General features: G+C 38.5%; 1 protein-coding gene across 2 annotated transcripts in view; it reads left to right on the top strand.

The window, feature by feature from the left end:
- ANOS1 (anosmin 1) overlaps window positions 1-15,136 on the top strand; it is a 162,832-nt gene that overhangs the window by 135,944 nt on the left and 11,752 nt on the right. For both annotated transcript variants that reach the window (XM_038387738.2, XM_043500148.1), the window contains exon 10: window positions 12,980-13,074. In XM_038387738.2, coding sequence (XP_038243666.1) covers window positions 12,980-13,074 — 95 coding nt within the window. The remainder of the gene's footprint in view (window positions 1-12,979; window positions 13,075-15,136) is intronic.

Genomic DNA, 15,136 nt, shown 5'->3' with positions numbered 1-15,136 from the left:
TAAATATAGCACCTAACAACTTTTTTTATGTTTTCATCTTTCCTAAAAGACAAATGCCATAAAATGTAAGTGTCTAATTAGGTTTGGAAGCCAAAAAGGGCTTAGCCTTCACTGCCTTCCAGAATGAAGTAGGGATTGTTACACAGTGTATCAGTTTAGTACAGGGGTAGGCAAACCTTTTGGCCCGAGGGCCACATCTGGGTATGGAAATTGTATGGTGGGCCATGAATGCTCACAAAATTGGAGGTTGGGGTGTCAGAGGGGGTAAGTGCTCCGGCTGATGATGAGGGCTCTGGGGGGGGCCAGAAATGAGGATTTCAGGGAGGGAGGGGGCTCTGGGTTGGGACAGCAGGTTGGAGCACAGGAGGGGGCTCTGGACTTGGGCAGGGGTTTGGGGTGCAGGCTCCAGATGGCACTTACCTCAAGCAGGTTCCAGAAGCAGCAGCATGTCCCCACTCCGGCTCCTACATGGAGGTGCGGCCAGGCGGTTCTGCATGCTGCCCTGTCCATGGGCGTCTGGAGGTGGAACTTGGGGGCGGGGGCAGCGTGTGGAGCCCCCTCGCTGCCCCTACATGTAGGAGCGAGAGGTGGGATATGCTGCTGCTTCCAGGATCTGTTTGGAGTCACAGCATGCACTGAGGGGGGCCAGCCCCCGACCCTGCTCCCCGGTTGGAGCACCGGAATGGGGCAAGCACTGGACCCTGCTCCCCGGCTCAAGGAGCTCAAGGGCTGTAGTTTGCCCTCCTCTGGTTTAGTACAATGATCAATATCCCCACACACAGTTACTTGAATATATGCTAACAATGATAGTGGTTTTGCCTTGTAGCTATCTATAAATGTGAATCTCAAATTAATGTCCACATAAAAATATATTAAAATAAATATCAGGTCTGAAGTCACATCCTACCAAAGGAATGATCCCTTTTCTTCTTGACTTTTGCAAGTGATTTTTAGGAACCCTGAAAATTCTTCTATTCATCATTGAAATTACCCTTATCTTAGCTCCTCACATCCAGGCACTTTCAAATCTTGGTGCTTATTTCTGCACGACATTTAAAAGATTTGGCTGTTCCACTCTATGCCCACAATTAAACTGTTCATCATCTCCTGACTTGACCATGTCAGCCTACTCTTCTCTGGCTGTACAATATCCACCTTGCCCCCCATTCAGATTCATTCAAAATGCGATGGTTGAAATCATCTTCCTGACCTGTGAGTGTGATCATGGCTCCCTCTTCACCACAGCAGATTCCAGCATCTTGTCTGTTAGGGATGCCTATGAATTTATATCTTAGTATTTAAAATAAATAAATAATGGCTTTAAATGATCTATTCCACCCACAGCAAGATTATGTAACTGTATATGCTTATCACTGTTACTGTTGTCCTCGCTCTGATGATTATAATCACTCATTGTTTTTAAAATTAGATTGAAAGTTCTTTGGAGGCAGGGATTCGGTCTTGTTTTGCAGTTATGCAGGTCCCACTATGATAGTGCCTTACTCCTGAATGGTCTCTGCTACTTTAATACAAATAACAATGAAAAGAGTTGTAGAAATCATGCTCATGTCTATCCCTAAAAGACATGAAATGGAACACACGGTGGAATAAAACTTTAAAGTAAGTATAGATCAGAAGTTTTCTACTCCCCCTCAAAACTCTATATTGTTTTTGGGTGCATGTTTTTTTAAAAATATTCTAAATCTAACATTTTAATTTATTCCAGGAGCATAACAAATTCAGTAAAAATAGAGCTCTCATGACTTTAACAAGAATTTTGATCTTGGTACTGACGTCTTGGCTAGATAACAAATAAGAAAAGAAATCTACAGCTGCAGTTGCAAGTGGCTGTGGTATTCTTCTTCACTTATTATCGTGAGTGGTAGTGAAGTGAAGCAGTGACCTATATTAAACAGCTCTCATGCTCCAAATCAGAGATGATTGTGTTTTAATGATGGATGAAGTGCCTACTATATAGGGTGCTTTGTGGATCCTTTACATTGAAAGACAGTTAAACTGAAGTAAAATATTGATATAAAGACTGTTTTTATCTGTAAGAAACCCTTTTATTTTAAATAAATAATTACATTAAATCTTCTTTCAATAAAACTTAAAACAATGAAATTTTGTTCAGGTACTATATTAATAATAATTAAGAAATTGTTATTGTATACATGGTTACAATGAGCTAGATCATTCTGCTGGGCAGGTTACTGATGTGTAGATGCGGGGCAACCACAGCTTTGGACTTGTGAAGTTTCCTTGGATTCCTGTCTGGAAACCAGGTTTATTCTTCAACCATGGATCGATCTATCTAAGAATTGCTACTGCTGCCCATGACTGTACTATCTGAGTATCTTCTATGTGAAATAGCTTAGCAACAGTAGAGTCCCTGGTGGTTTTTATAGTGTTTCTGGCTCTTCTCCTTTCTTAGGATTGTTTTTTTGGTTGTTTGTTTGTTTCAGCTCTTTTTTGTTTTGTCTTTGAATTTTGGATTTGTTGTTGTTGTTGTTGTTCCCATGGGGGGAAGTGCTAGATGTGAGTGCCGGTGTTGAGAAAATTGTTTTTTATGAATGGCAGGGGTTTTCAACACTAGTCCTGTGGTTTCCTGGAGGCACGGGCCATCCACACAGAGACCCTCTAACTTTCTGGTGATGTTGTTGCAGCTGTCCCTGCAGCCCCAAACCAGCCCACCATAACCCCACACAGAAAACCTATATCCCTCTGTGGCACTTTCAAGAGTCTTTGTGGGCCAAGGGAAGAGAGGAATGATGCAATGAAGACTAGATAGCCTCCTTCCACAACCTGACTTCTGTTCTGCCCATCCCAGGAAGTGTAGGGGATAATACATTATTTTACAATACATTTATTTATGCCTTTACTACACCCTCCAGTACATATTTCTATTTATGATTTCAGAGCATCAAATTATATATATGTTTATGCTTCCCAGGTGGGAAACACTGAATGCAATACACCCACCAAACAGACAATCCCCAGGACTGCAGCAAAATCTCTTCATGGCCAAAATGGGCTGGAATAGTGTCTTCAGATTTCGATACCCCCTACATGGAAACAGTGCCCCTTGCCCATGATTCAATCCCAAATCTCCCATCCATACCTACCTAGCAGACCTCTCATCCATGCCTGCATATTCAGCATGGATATAGATGCTCTGTGCATGGCTGTTTCAACTGTGGCTTCCTTGTATAATCTCATCCCAGGGGGTAAGCAGTGCTGGAGACTCTTCTCCAGTCCTCCATGAGACTGAACCTCACCCCAAACTATAAGTAGTTGTGAAAGAGCATAGACTTCAATCCTTCAACACTTATGCCCATATTTAACTTCACTCCTGAGCACCAACTTTTCCTTTTCCCTGGGAATGCTCCACCCTGAGGCCCCATCCCCACTCTGCCCCTTCCCCTAAAGCCCCGCCTTCACGCTGCCTCTTCCTGCCCCTGCTCTTCCCACTTCTCTGAGACCCCACCCTCACTCCGCCTCTTCACGACCCCACTCTGCCCCCTCCCTCAGGCCTGCCGCTCTCCCTCAAGCCCCTCCCTGAGCTGCCAAATAGCTGTTTGGCAGCAGCACTGCCCCCTATCAGCTGATAAGCAGGGGTGGCAAACAGCTGTGGCTGGTAGGTGCTGAGCACCCACTATTTCTTTTCCATGGGTGCTCCAGCCTTGGAAAACCCAAGGAGTCGGCACCTATGTTCCCGAGTGTAGTAGTCCATTTGATTTCATTTACATATTTCCAAGGATCTCTATTGCTACCAATTTCAAGAATACAATTTGTTTTGAGTAGAAGTTTGAACAGCACAATTTCTTTCAAGTTTACATTAAAAGATCAAATAGAAAACAGAGGGCAAATTAAAACAAAACAAAACATGCCATGAGTGTAGTCCAGGGTGGACTTACCATACTGTGGAATTTTATAAAATTGCTGACAAGACATGCAATGTCACATTAGCTGGGAAATTTCCAGAAAAGACTCATTTTAACAAGGAATTAAAAAAAACCTATTTATTAGCTAACCATTGAACAAACTGTTTGCCCAAATTAGTTTGTTTTTTCTACTGTTCAAGAAAGACTGGTATGTTTCCAAAAACATCATCTTTCTTTTGCCTCAGTAACCTCTGTTTATACAGTTTACATTTTTCACTTTTTCAGACTCATTCTTTTCTAGTTAACCACGATCAGTTCTCTCTGTAAAGTGAATTCTTCTAATCACTGTTAAGCTATATGTGAAGATATTAACATTTCACTCATTTTGAGACTCGGCCTATGTACAGCAGTTAACTGACCACCTTGACTAAAGGGCAGATTTTCATTTCATTTCATACGTTTAGGCACTTAAAAATACAGATAGTTCCCTAGTGGGATTTTCAAAAGCACCTAAGCAATGAGAGTTATGTGCCTAGTGAGATTTTCAAAAGCATCCATCTGTATCTTTAGGTACCTAAATACCTTTGAAATTTGGCCCTGAGTAATTAGCCTGAATCTTAGCTTCATATGGTACCAGACATGGAAAAGTGTAGCATTATAGTTTCTACAATAGGCAAAATTTCCCTTCAAAATGTGGACATTGCTGGCAAACATCACTCTCAGTAAAATATATTGTTTTGTGTACTCTACTGGGCTCACACCAAATTCCTGGACGCAAATACTGTTAATCATCAGTGCAGTATGCGTCCAGATGTGGATACACACATTGTGGCTTGGGCCCATCTTTAAATTACACACTTTCCGTTAATGTCATTCTTTGAAGGGAATTACCATTTTATTATCCACATGATGTGTGTGTGTGTGTGTGTGTGTGTGTGTGTGTGTGAGAGAGAGAGAGAGAGAGAGAGAGAGTGTTTTAAATGGCAGAGAGTTCAGAACCAAATTCTTAACAATTTAAACACAAACATGAATATTCCATATTAGAGCAGGAAACTATAGATTACCTTTTGAAAGAACTGTTTATTTGAATGAAGTTTAAATGCCAGCCAAGGGTTCTCTTGGTGTTTATTTTAATTGTGCTGTATGAATAAGTGATTATTAAAGGTGGAATATTTTTTTCAGAGCTGTCATGAGAACCATAACTACGTAATAATAAAATCCACTGCTTGTCATTTTGGAATCTTTTCTTCTTATGCCATTGGATGTGTAAAGGAACAAACAGATAAACTGTCATGTAAATGCAATTGCAGGAGAAAACATACCTGGGACTACATAGGAGGTGAAAAAAGAGGAGAGGAGCAGCAAAATTTTTGCAGGAATGTAAAGGATTTTTATGGGGATCTTCCCCCCCTCCCCCGCACGTGCACACACTCTAAACCATTAGGACAGTATAGGACACACCTAAAGGAAGAGTTTATGTTACTAGAATAAGATTAGGACCTCATCCTGAGATATGTTCCAAAGGAGAATGTCCTGAATATTACTGGAAATGCCATTGAGAATTCAGCCAGTGAAAAGATTCATTTTTCCCTCTGAGTTTCAGTGCCCTAGCTTTGGAATAGAGTTTATAATGTTTGCAAAATACACCATTTCATAGGAGACATAAAAAGGCTTGTTCGCTCGCAGTCTCTAAAAAACCGACAGCACTTTTTGCAAGAAGAGTATTATTAACTTTAGTAGGACAGTAGTCAAATTCCAGATTAGATACCAGTAATTACATTCTGCCTATCTTCAGTTTCTTCACTCTCTTTATTAAGCCATTTTATAGCGTTTCTATGTTCTGTCAAGTAGTTGCGACTGTGTGGGTCACCATAGATTTAGCTGCTTTTTAGCAATGGAGAGAAAAGCAGATAAGAGGAACAACATAAATGAATAAATAAATACATAAAATCACATGTATTTACTTGAACTTTATCCATGTTCATGCCTCTTTTTTACATTTGCTTTCCAGGCACATTACAGCAGTTGAGTTTTGCTTATACAAATGTTCATGAAAAGTAAATTTTAAGCTTGCATGTTTCTGTATTCACCCAGGGCTGAAGCCTGGCCCAGCTACCATGGTTGCACAAAGGTAAAAGATGGCTCCTTTCACCTATGCACCAGCTACTGATATCATGGGTAGCGGTGTGGTGTGAAAGCAGGTTCCATGGTGCCGCTATGCCTCCTCCCTGTGCAGGAGGGGTTGGGCAGTGAGAAGAACCTTGGCTCTACTCCCTCCAGGCCACTCAGCAATGTAACTGCCTTGGCTTACCAAGGGTTGTATACTGCGAGGGGATAGACCTGGCACAGTTTTCTCCCTCCCTCAAGTGGGGGAAAGTCAAGAAGAGAGTCTATGACTTGGAGATTCAGAATCACCCTCCTAGGCTGCTCCAAGGGCAGCATAACACCGTGTTGCTCTTGATGCTGGGCAGATCATCATGTGACCATCAGCCCTGTGAAAATAGTACATTCTATATAGGATGGTGGAATACTGCTCATCACAGCATATGTATGCAGCTCCCCAAATCTCTTGCTATAGCACTTGCCACAGCGACAGTTAAATAAGCTAGAGAATTCTTTAGACAAGCCCCTTTCAACTAAGACTTCACCTGCTTAGTGTGAATGTAATTTTGTGATGTGCAGTTAAATTTAAAAACTTTAGCCAGTCAATAAATCTTGCAGTCATCTAATTTGTGTAGAAATAATGCCGTGGCATAGTTCTGCATGATTCAGAAAGGAAATTGTTTAACTTCCCTCATCCTGTTTATCTTCTTCCTCTTTCTAAGAGACTCAAAGCCCTAAAGACACATTCAAGCCCTTCTCCTGTTACTAAGATGCATACTCCTCCATGATGTGATCCTGCCAGAGGCCAAGCACTTTGGCCATGTTCCACTTAAGCACATGCTTAACTATTGAAATCAACAGGACTGCTCATGTGCTTAAGTGCTTTGTTGAATCAGGGCCAAAGTGCTCAGAATCTTGTAGGATCAAACCCCTAATAAGGGAACAAAAACCAAAACACATCACTTATGTGGCTAATCACAACCAATCAACACCTTTCAAATAATGTGGAATACTTGAAGCAAACTATTTGTCATCTATCTATAGAGTAAGGTACACACACAACAAATGATTTGAGTAATTTTGAATACAGAATAAATTAAAGGAAATTACAGTCTGCCTGTTTCCAAAAGTAGACTGAATTTATTTTTACATTATTCAATGTAAATAATTTGCTCAGCTCTGATAAAGATCCCTTTAGCAACACAGTCTGTATATTTAGCTAGTTACATTTGTCTAATTTGTTGGGGTCCTTCGTGATGAAAGGCACAACATATAAATACACAGTATTATCATATACTAAAACACTAATTTGGCTTAAATTTGTTACTTGTACTTGAAACATTCCAAGTTAGATCTTTTCATGCTATTCCAATAAAAGCTGCTTTATTTCTAGTTTCATAGTCTTCATTTGATCTTTTTTTTTAACTACATGTAGGCACATTTCTTTCCACTGTGAATTATCACCCACACTACATTGTTGCAAATTCTCTGGCAAACACAGAGATCAGTTCAGTGTTAGTGTACAAGGGGGATCTGTAGCTGAAGCTTGAGTTTTCATTGTAATTAAATCGTAGACTATGCTATTCTTGTTGAAGTCTGCTTTGAACTATATACTGGGCCAAATTCTCCCTGTGCACCAAACTTCAATTGCCAAACTTGAACACATTTTATGTAAATCTTCTGTACAGATTTACGTTAAATGTGTGCAAACTTGGCAATTTAAGTTGGGTATGCAGGGACAATTGGAATTCAAAGGAAAGTCTGCAGAAAACTATGACTGGCTTTGGTGAAACTCTGAAAACTTAAGGTGAAAGTTTTGGAGGTGTAGCCATACAAGCCGTAGCCTCTCACTAAGTTCATTGTGTTCAAGCAAGCCTTGTCTGATGGACTCTTTCAAATAAGTTTTCACAGTCCATTTGCTCTTAAACAAATATCCTCATATGGAGAGCAACAGTATCCTGGTTGTCACTCATTGGTACTCTTGCACCAACATGTGTCAACAAATATGCACAGAACTAAATAATAATACTAAGCCCCACCTCATATATAATGCTTTTCAGCCACACAGCTCCAAGTTCCTTACCTAGGAGGTCATTATCATTAACCCCATTTTACAAATGGGTAAACTAGAGGGCACACAGATGAACTGACATGCCCAAGATCTCCCAGCAGTCCAGTGTCACCGCTGGTAGTAGAACCCAGCATTTCCAAGTCCCAGTCCAGTGCTCTATCCACTAGGTCACATGAGCTCAAATACAAGGAGATAAATACCCTTTTAACTCTATAGGTGATCTCTCAGCACAATAGTGAGGCACATTGGCTTGGTGGGGTGGGACTGTCATACTGCTACTGCCCAGGCTATACCAATACCTATTCTAGCTATGCAAAAGACTTCAGTTTCCTAGATTGTTGTCATGACACCCTTCAGCAGCGAAACATACTCTGTAATGTAGGAAAAAAAGCATTTGAGGCAAAGAAAGAAGTTGTCTGTAGTAACATGATAGAAAAAATAAACCACATTCGATAAATTATTCACATAGCCAGCGTCAGGAGGAAAACACATCAGAACAGAAACATGGAATATGTTGGCAGAGAAAATGCGTCGAGGTTACTTATTTTGTTAAGGTTTTTTACTATTTTTCTAAGGTTTTACTATTTTAGTATTTTTTTACTATTATTTTGTTTATTTTACAATAAACTTTAGAATCATTTTAACCAAAAATCCCAGCTGAGCAGTAGTAACAATATCAACTAAAATTGCTTTTGGTATTCAAAATAAAACTAAGAGTTTCAAACACTGTTTTCGCAAAAAGAAAAGGAGTACTTGTGGCACCTTAGCGACTAACAAATTTATTAGAGCATAAGCTTTCATGAGCTACAGCTCACTTCATCGGATGCATTTGGTGTAGCTCACGAAAGCTTATGCTCTAATAAATTTGTTAGTCTCTAAGGTGCCACAAGTACTCCTTTTCTTTTTGCGAATATAGACTAACACGGCTGCTACTCTGAAACCCTGTTTTGAGATTACAAGATTTAGCAGATGTAGGATATATGCCTACAGGTCTGGAGTTACCCATATCTAGCCTTATTTAAATAAGGTTTTAATGGTTTAGGCAAAGCATTCCAACCCGGATGCCTAACGTTGGGATTCTAAATCCATATTTATGCTCCTGAATAAAAATGACCTGAGTCTGAAAGTTGCTGAGCTCCTGGAGCTCTCCAGGACTTTAATAGGAGTTAAGGGTTCTTGGTAAAGATGCTTGAAAAATGCTGATTATTTGGCATTGGGAATTTTTAAATAAAAAATATTTTTTTTCATTTTTGTCACAATTTCCTATTGATTACTCAGGTTTTTTTTAATGAAAAAAACCCTGAAATTTTTGGGTTTAAAAATGTTAAAAACATTTTTTCTGTTTGTTTTATGTAAAAAAAACAATCAGAAAGTTATGTCTTTGGTTGGTTTGTTTGTTTTTTTGCTTTTTTGCAAAAATCTAAATGACTTTTCATCTAAAACTTTTCAATGAGCTGTAGTGCTGGCACCTCTGAAAATCAACTCACTTCAATTCAGGTACCTAGGTATGGATATAGGGCACCTATTTAGGAAAGCATTTAAGCACATGCTTAAATCCATCTCAATTCAAGGTAACAAGGCAGCAGTCTTTTTGTTAGTCTCTTTAATTTCAAAAGTTATAGTTACAAGGAATAGCAAGGCTTTCTGCTAAAACTAGCTATGATAATGAAAGAATCCTATTGCATATTGGATATTCTTACTAATTTTAACTTCACAAACAACTTTTCATATGTGACTTCCAGGCATGCCTAATGATTATAGTGAATTAACTTCAACTGTCTATAATTCTGAAACATGAGCCTTGGTGACTCTGCCATTAGACTAAACAGCAGCTTGAATTGGTTGCCCATTGCATTATCAGCAAAAATTACTATTGCCATGTTTATAGCTGATAGATGAACAAAAAATCCAAAGAAAAGTACAGTAGTGGTCTCAGTAGGGACCAGTCCACATTGCTGATGGGAAAAGCAACAGTAGGTTTTTCTTTTGCATTATTTAAACCTCACAGATTTACATTACCCTATAGATAAAAATCCTAGAGTCATGCAATTTACACTCACAGTTTGCATCCTAATAAAAAAAAAAGGAAATGTATTTTCAGAGGTTTAGAAAAGTTTCTCACTAGGTTTTGCTTTCGTATCTCAGATACACTAGATCTATTTGTTTTCAAATATATTAGGATGTAGTTATTTTTAAAGGTAATGTTGTTACTAAACGTGTATCCTGCATAAACAAAGCATGATTTTTTTATATATCTGTTACTCTGCCAAAGCAAAAACATCCCTCCAATCATTGAAAAAGTGCATTGCAAACCTAGAGACTGTTTTTTCCTCCCACATTTCAGTTTACTATCCCAAATCATGGATGCTATAGAGTTGTGGTTTTTGTTGGTGGGTTTTGGGGTTATTATTTTTTATTTCCTTTCAATCTTCTTGCTAGCCAAAATGCCTGAACTCTTTTTTTGCTCAAACTCTCCAAAAATGTCCAGAAACAAGACCTGGAAAATTTTAGCTCCAAACGAACAAGTTTAGGAAAATCAGCTCAAGGAAAAAGGCCCTTTAGAAAAGAAATACAATGAGTAACCTTAACTGTATCTATTACTATTCATGCATTAACTAAAAAAAAATGAAGGAATATAGTTTTGGTGTGGCAGTTATATCTAGGTGATCAGGTTGCTATTGGGATATGAAATGTGAATGATAAAAAAACAACAACAGAAATCATGAGCAGTAATTGGAGATATTACAGACTTTCTTCAAACCAGTCCAGCAACAATCTCATTTGAATCCAGCAGCAGGAAGCCTTTTGGAAAGTTGTGCTTTGAGTTCACTTCTTAGCTTCCCAACCCATATAGAGAGACAAAGAGGTTGCCACTGCCTGAATGGATAGGCAGGAAGGAAGGAAGGAATGAGGTGTGAGCAGGGTATGTGTATGCCGAGGTGGAAAGATCAGATAACAGGTGAGGAGCTGGACAGAGCCCCACAGTTCCCACAGAATTTCCTATCTGGCCAAAACCTGGAAAGATATTTAAATTTTGTGTTGAAAGCCTATTTTCATGAGATTTCCAGTCTGAGGATTAGCTGAACTCCAGACTGGTCAATTAGGATACTTAACCAAAGCAAACTTTTGAAACCTCAAGGTTCATAGAATCATAGAAATGTAGGACTGACAGGAACTTTGAGAGGTCACCAAGTCCAGCTCCATCCTTCATTGGTTGTTCATATTGAGGTATTCAATGGTCTATTTGAAATATTAGTGGTCTTCTCTACTTCTTGGTGGACAGGTAACCGGGCCTCACTCAATCTGTGACAAAGCCTACAACAATACTTTTATCTAATGACTAGACAGTGCATTGAATTTAAAGTTTGAATGGATCTATAAGTGGTCTGCCTTGTGTAAGTATACTTTAAAAGAGTAAATTTTTGATTATCAGAAAGTAGAACAATAAGAAGATTCACTATACAGTCATTCAGCAGAGACTTCAGATGGTTAATAGAATAGCACTGAGTTTTCAGGTCTCTAGATGCCAGATGATGGACTGCATGTCCTATGTGTTTGTCTCAGGAGAGGGAGCGAACAGAGAATAGGAAATAATGGAATAAATCAGAACAGATGAAATCAGATCAGACCTACCTGCAGATGCACTGTGAGTGTGTATCTCACTCTGACAGGTACATCTAATGGCAAAGCCACAACGGTCAGATTCAAGTGAGAACACCTACCTTTTAAAAAAAATATGCAAGAAAATAATTAGAACACAATTGATTGTTTCTTCATTCATTTCTTATTGAAAACTTTTGGGCTTTGAGAGCAGTCATGAAAATAATTAGCATATATGTTGCTATGAAGACAACAGCTACAAAAATCCATTTTGAGCAAACTTACAATCAGTCTTTCTTACCAAATTCCATTTGTGCTATCTTCAGAGATCACTTATTTTGTCTTTAATTTGTAATTCCTCTCTTCTGCTTCCAAATTGCTCATAGCAGTCTATTGCCAGATCAACCCTAACGCCATCAAAGGTATTTCTTTTCCCTTCCAGAAAATCATAATCATGCACTTGGCATGAGTAACTCTGGCATAACGAGTTAATTACTATAATAGTTATTTAATTTTTATATCCACTATACATAGAAATATGAATACTCCAGGAAAACAACAAGATGCATTTGTACCACCATGTTGCATTTTCTGTCTCAGTTCTTCATTGTTCTTTGTTTTGCTCCAGTCTGCTTTATCATACAGTCTGTCTTATAAATCTTATGCCTGTCACTACAATTCTGTATGGAGCTCTCAGAGAATTTTTACTAGAAATCACTCTGATAATTAGGGAATTGCTGTTGTTAAGTCTGCACCATTGAAGTCACAGGAGTTTTGCCACTGGTTTCAATGAGAGCAAGATCAAGCCTTTAGTATTGTTCCTAAGAGCTGTGACTAGATTTTCAGTTGGCTACATGTGGAGGTGGTTTCATGATACATTCTGAAAGTATAAGGTTCAGGGAAATTTTCACACAGATTCACCGAATGGTGCTATGCAGCAGCGTTGCAATGTTCTGACAACGTAAACAGTTACAGACGGTTGGCAGAGTCATTCCCATCATTCCCAAGATGTTTGGCAGCATAAACCATGGGAATTTTTTCTCCCTCTCATCAACACTTAAATTTCTGCTAAATCCCTTTTTTTTAAGTTCATCCTTACTGCGCTCACAAATGCATTAAGTTATTGACATGTTTAATATTCTCTTCTTTTTGTTCATGGGCACTTTAAATGCTTTTGAGCAGCAAGGAACTGACACTTCCCAAAGTTCTTAAAATCCCTTGGTTTTATATCCAGAAAAGCCAGGAAAGCTGCAGATGGCTAAAGAATAACTGTAATGTATATTTTCCTCTTCCTTTTTGTATTGCTGTTTTGTTCATTTAGACACTAGTATGAGTCGATATCACGTCCAGTGGTTCCCAGAATCCTGTATGCACAATGAAACTAAAGGGCCTGAAAAATCAACTGGCCTTACCTATGTAAGTTGAAATTCAGTCCCTTGCTTAACTTGAAGTGGTTTTCAGTCATTGAGGATGGTGGGAAAGGAAGAGGGAAGTGATATGTAATAGCATGCAGAATGTTTTATACCTGTCATTGGTACAGTAGGAGTGGGGATTTTTTACTTCACTGCAGAGTAGTGATATATTTGGCTTTGTTGATTTAACCAACAAGAAAAGTAATCTAAATGAATGTACTGCATTCAAATGCTTTACATGGGTATCTGAAGTGTTCATATTACACTACAAGACAAACCTGTTTGTACAATGTATATCTGCTTATACAGCATCTAGGTCAAAAGGGACCTGATCCATGATTAGCACCCCTGAGAACCGCTACTATACAATTACTGAATATTAATCTAAATAAGCAGCTAGGCTTGTTTTCAGACATAAAGAGGATCCATATGTAAGGCTCCCCCTGAGAAGAGTAAGAGATGAAGAAAAGAGCCTCACGTGGTAGATGCTAGACATTAACGCTGGAAGGTGCAAAGATATCACAGTGATTCTCCATCACTGACAATTTTAAAATCAAGATTGGATTTTTTTAAAATATATGCTTTAGTTCAAACAGGAATTAAATTCGGGGAAGTCTTATGGTCTGTATTATGCAGTAAGTCAGACTAGATGATCACAGTGGTCCCGTCTGTCCTTACAGTCAATGAGTGGTGCAGTATAAGAACCTGAATAGAAGAGAGAGAGAGATTCTAAATTACTATAGCTCTGTATAATTAAATATTATATCCCAATTATATTTTAGCAATGGCATTTCTTCCTACTGAATGTATTGTCCAATCTAGTACCACTCTACTCAAGTAATATGTTATACAAATATTACATTACTGAAATGTCAAGTCAGTGAATAATGAAGGAAACATGATCAGCCTTTCTTTTTTACTCTGTGCTATAATAAGAAGTCAACTCACGGTAGTTAATGGCAAGTAAAGTTAGACTAAATCAAAGGGAATAGTTGTAATTTACTGCTGTCAGAGAGTCAAATACTGTAGATGGATTTAAAAAGAGGATAGATAATTTTGTGATCAGTAACAACATTTGGAGTTATGCATGCTAAGGTAAGGGAAAGCTAATATAATTAAATAAGTTTATTACCACTAGAGGTCAGGAAAGATTTTTTTTTCTCCATGAACAGCATTGCACAACTGGCCAGGTGCATTATGGTTTTGGTTTTCCTGTAAATTATTTTACAGTAATTAGTCTAGTCTGATTTGGCAAACCCTGTGTTTATTTGTAAGTTCCAATCAATACATTGAGATATTGAATATTATTCTAAAATAGTTAAGAAACTACCTTCAATAAACACATGGTTGCAAAGGGCCTGATGCTGAAAACCATACTTCCTTTGGGTCTGATCCTGCTTCCAGTGATGTCAATGGCAAAACTCCCATAGACTTTACTAGGTAGTACAATCTGACTCTTGAATAATCTTAAATAGGAAATACAGGAGTCAGGTTTGCAGGATCAGCTTCTAATACTGTAATATTCTACTTCGATATATCCTGAGCAATCTAATGTGATAAATAAGTGGCCTAGTCCTATAATACTTACTCATGCCAATAGTTACCTTTGCATCAAAGTGGTAATTTGTTTACAAGTGCTGTTCTAAAGGGACTGCACTGGAATGTTTGAGTAATCTATTGGTCATGCACTTTTCATGTATGCAGTGTTCCTGTAGCCGTGTTGGTCCCAAGATATTAGAGAGACAAACTGGGTGAGGTAATATCATTTATTGGCCCAATTTCTGTTGATGAGAGAGAAGTGTTTGAGCTTACACAGAGCTCTTCTTCAGGTCTGGGAAAGGAAATCACAGTGTCACAGCTAAATACAAGGTTTGAACAGATTGTTTAGCATAAGTAGCTAACACATATTTCAAGGGATCATTCAAGGTGAAGTGGCCTGTTAAAATATGTTGAAATATGTGTTAACTACGTATGCTAAACAATCTGTTCAAAGCTTGTATTTAACTGTGACACTTTGAGTTAGTTTCCCAGACCTGAAGAAGAGCTCTGTGTAAGCGCATAAGCTT

This window comes from Dermochelys coriacea, chromosome 1, assembly GCF_009764565.3.
Source record: "Dermochelys coriacea isolate rDerCor1 chromosome 1, rDerCor1.pri.v4, whole genome shotgun sequence".
NCBI lineage: Eukaryota > Metazoa > Chordata > Testudines > Dermochelyidae > Dermochelys > Dermochelys coriacea.
The sequence above is the reverse complement of the archived record's forward strand: the minus strand, read 5'-3'. Positions and strand labels throughout refer to the sequence as shown.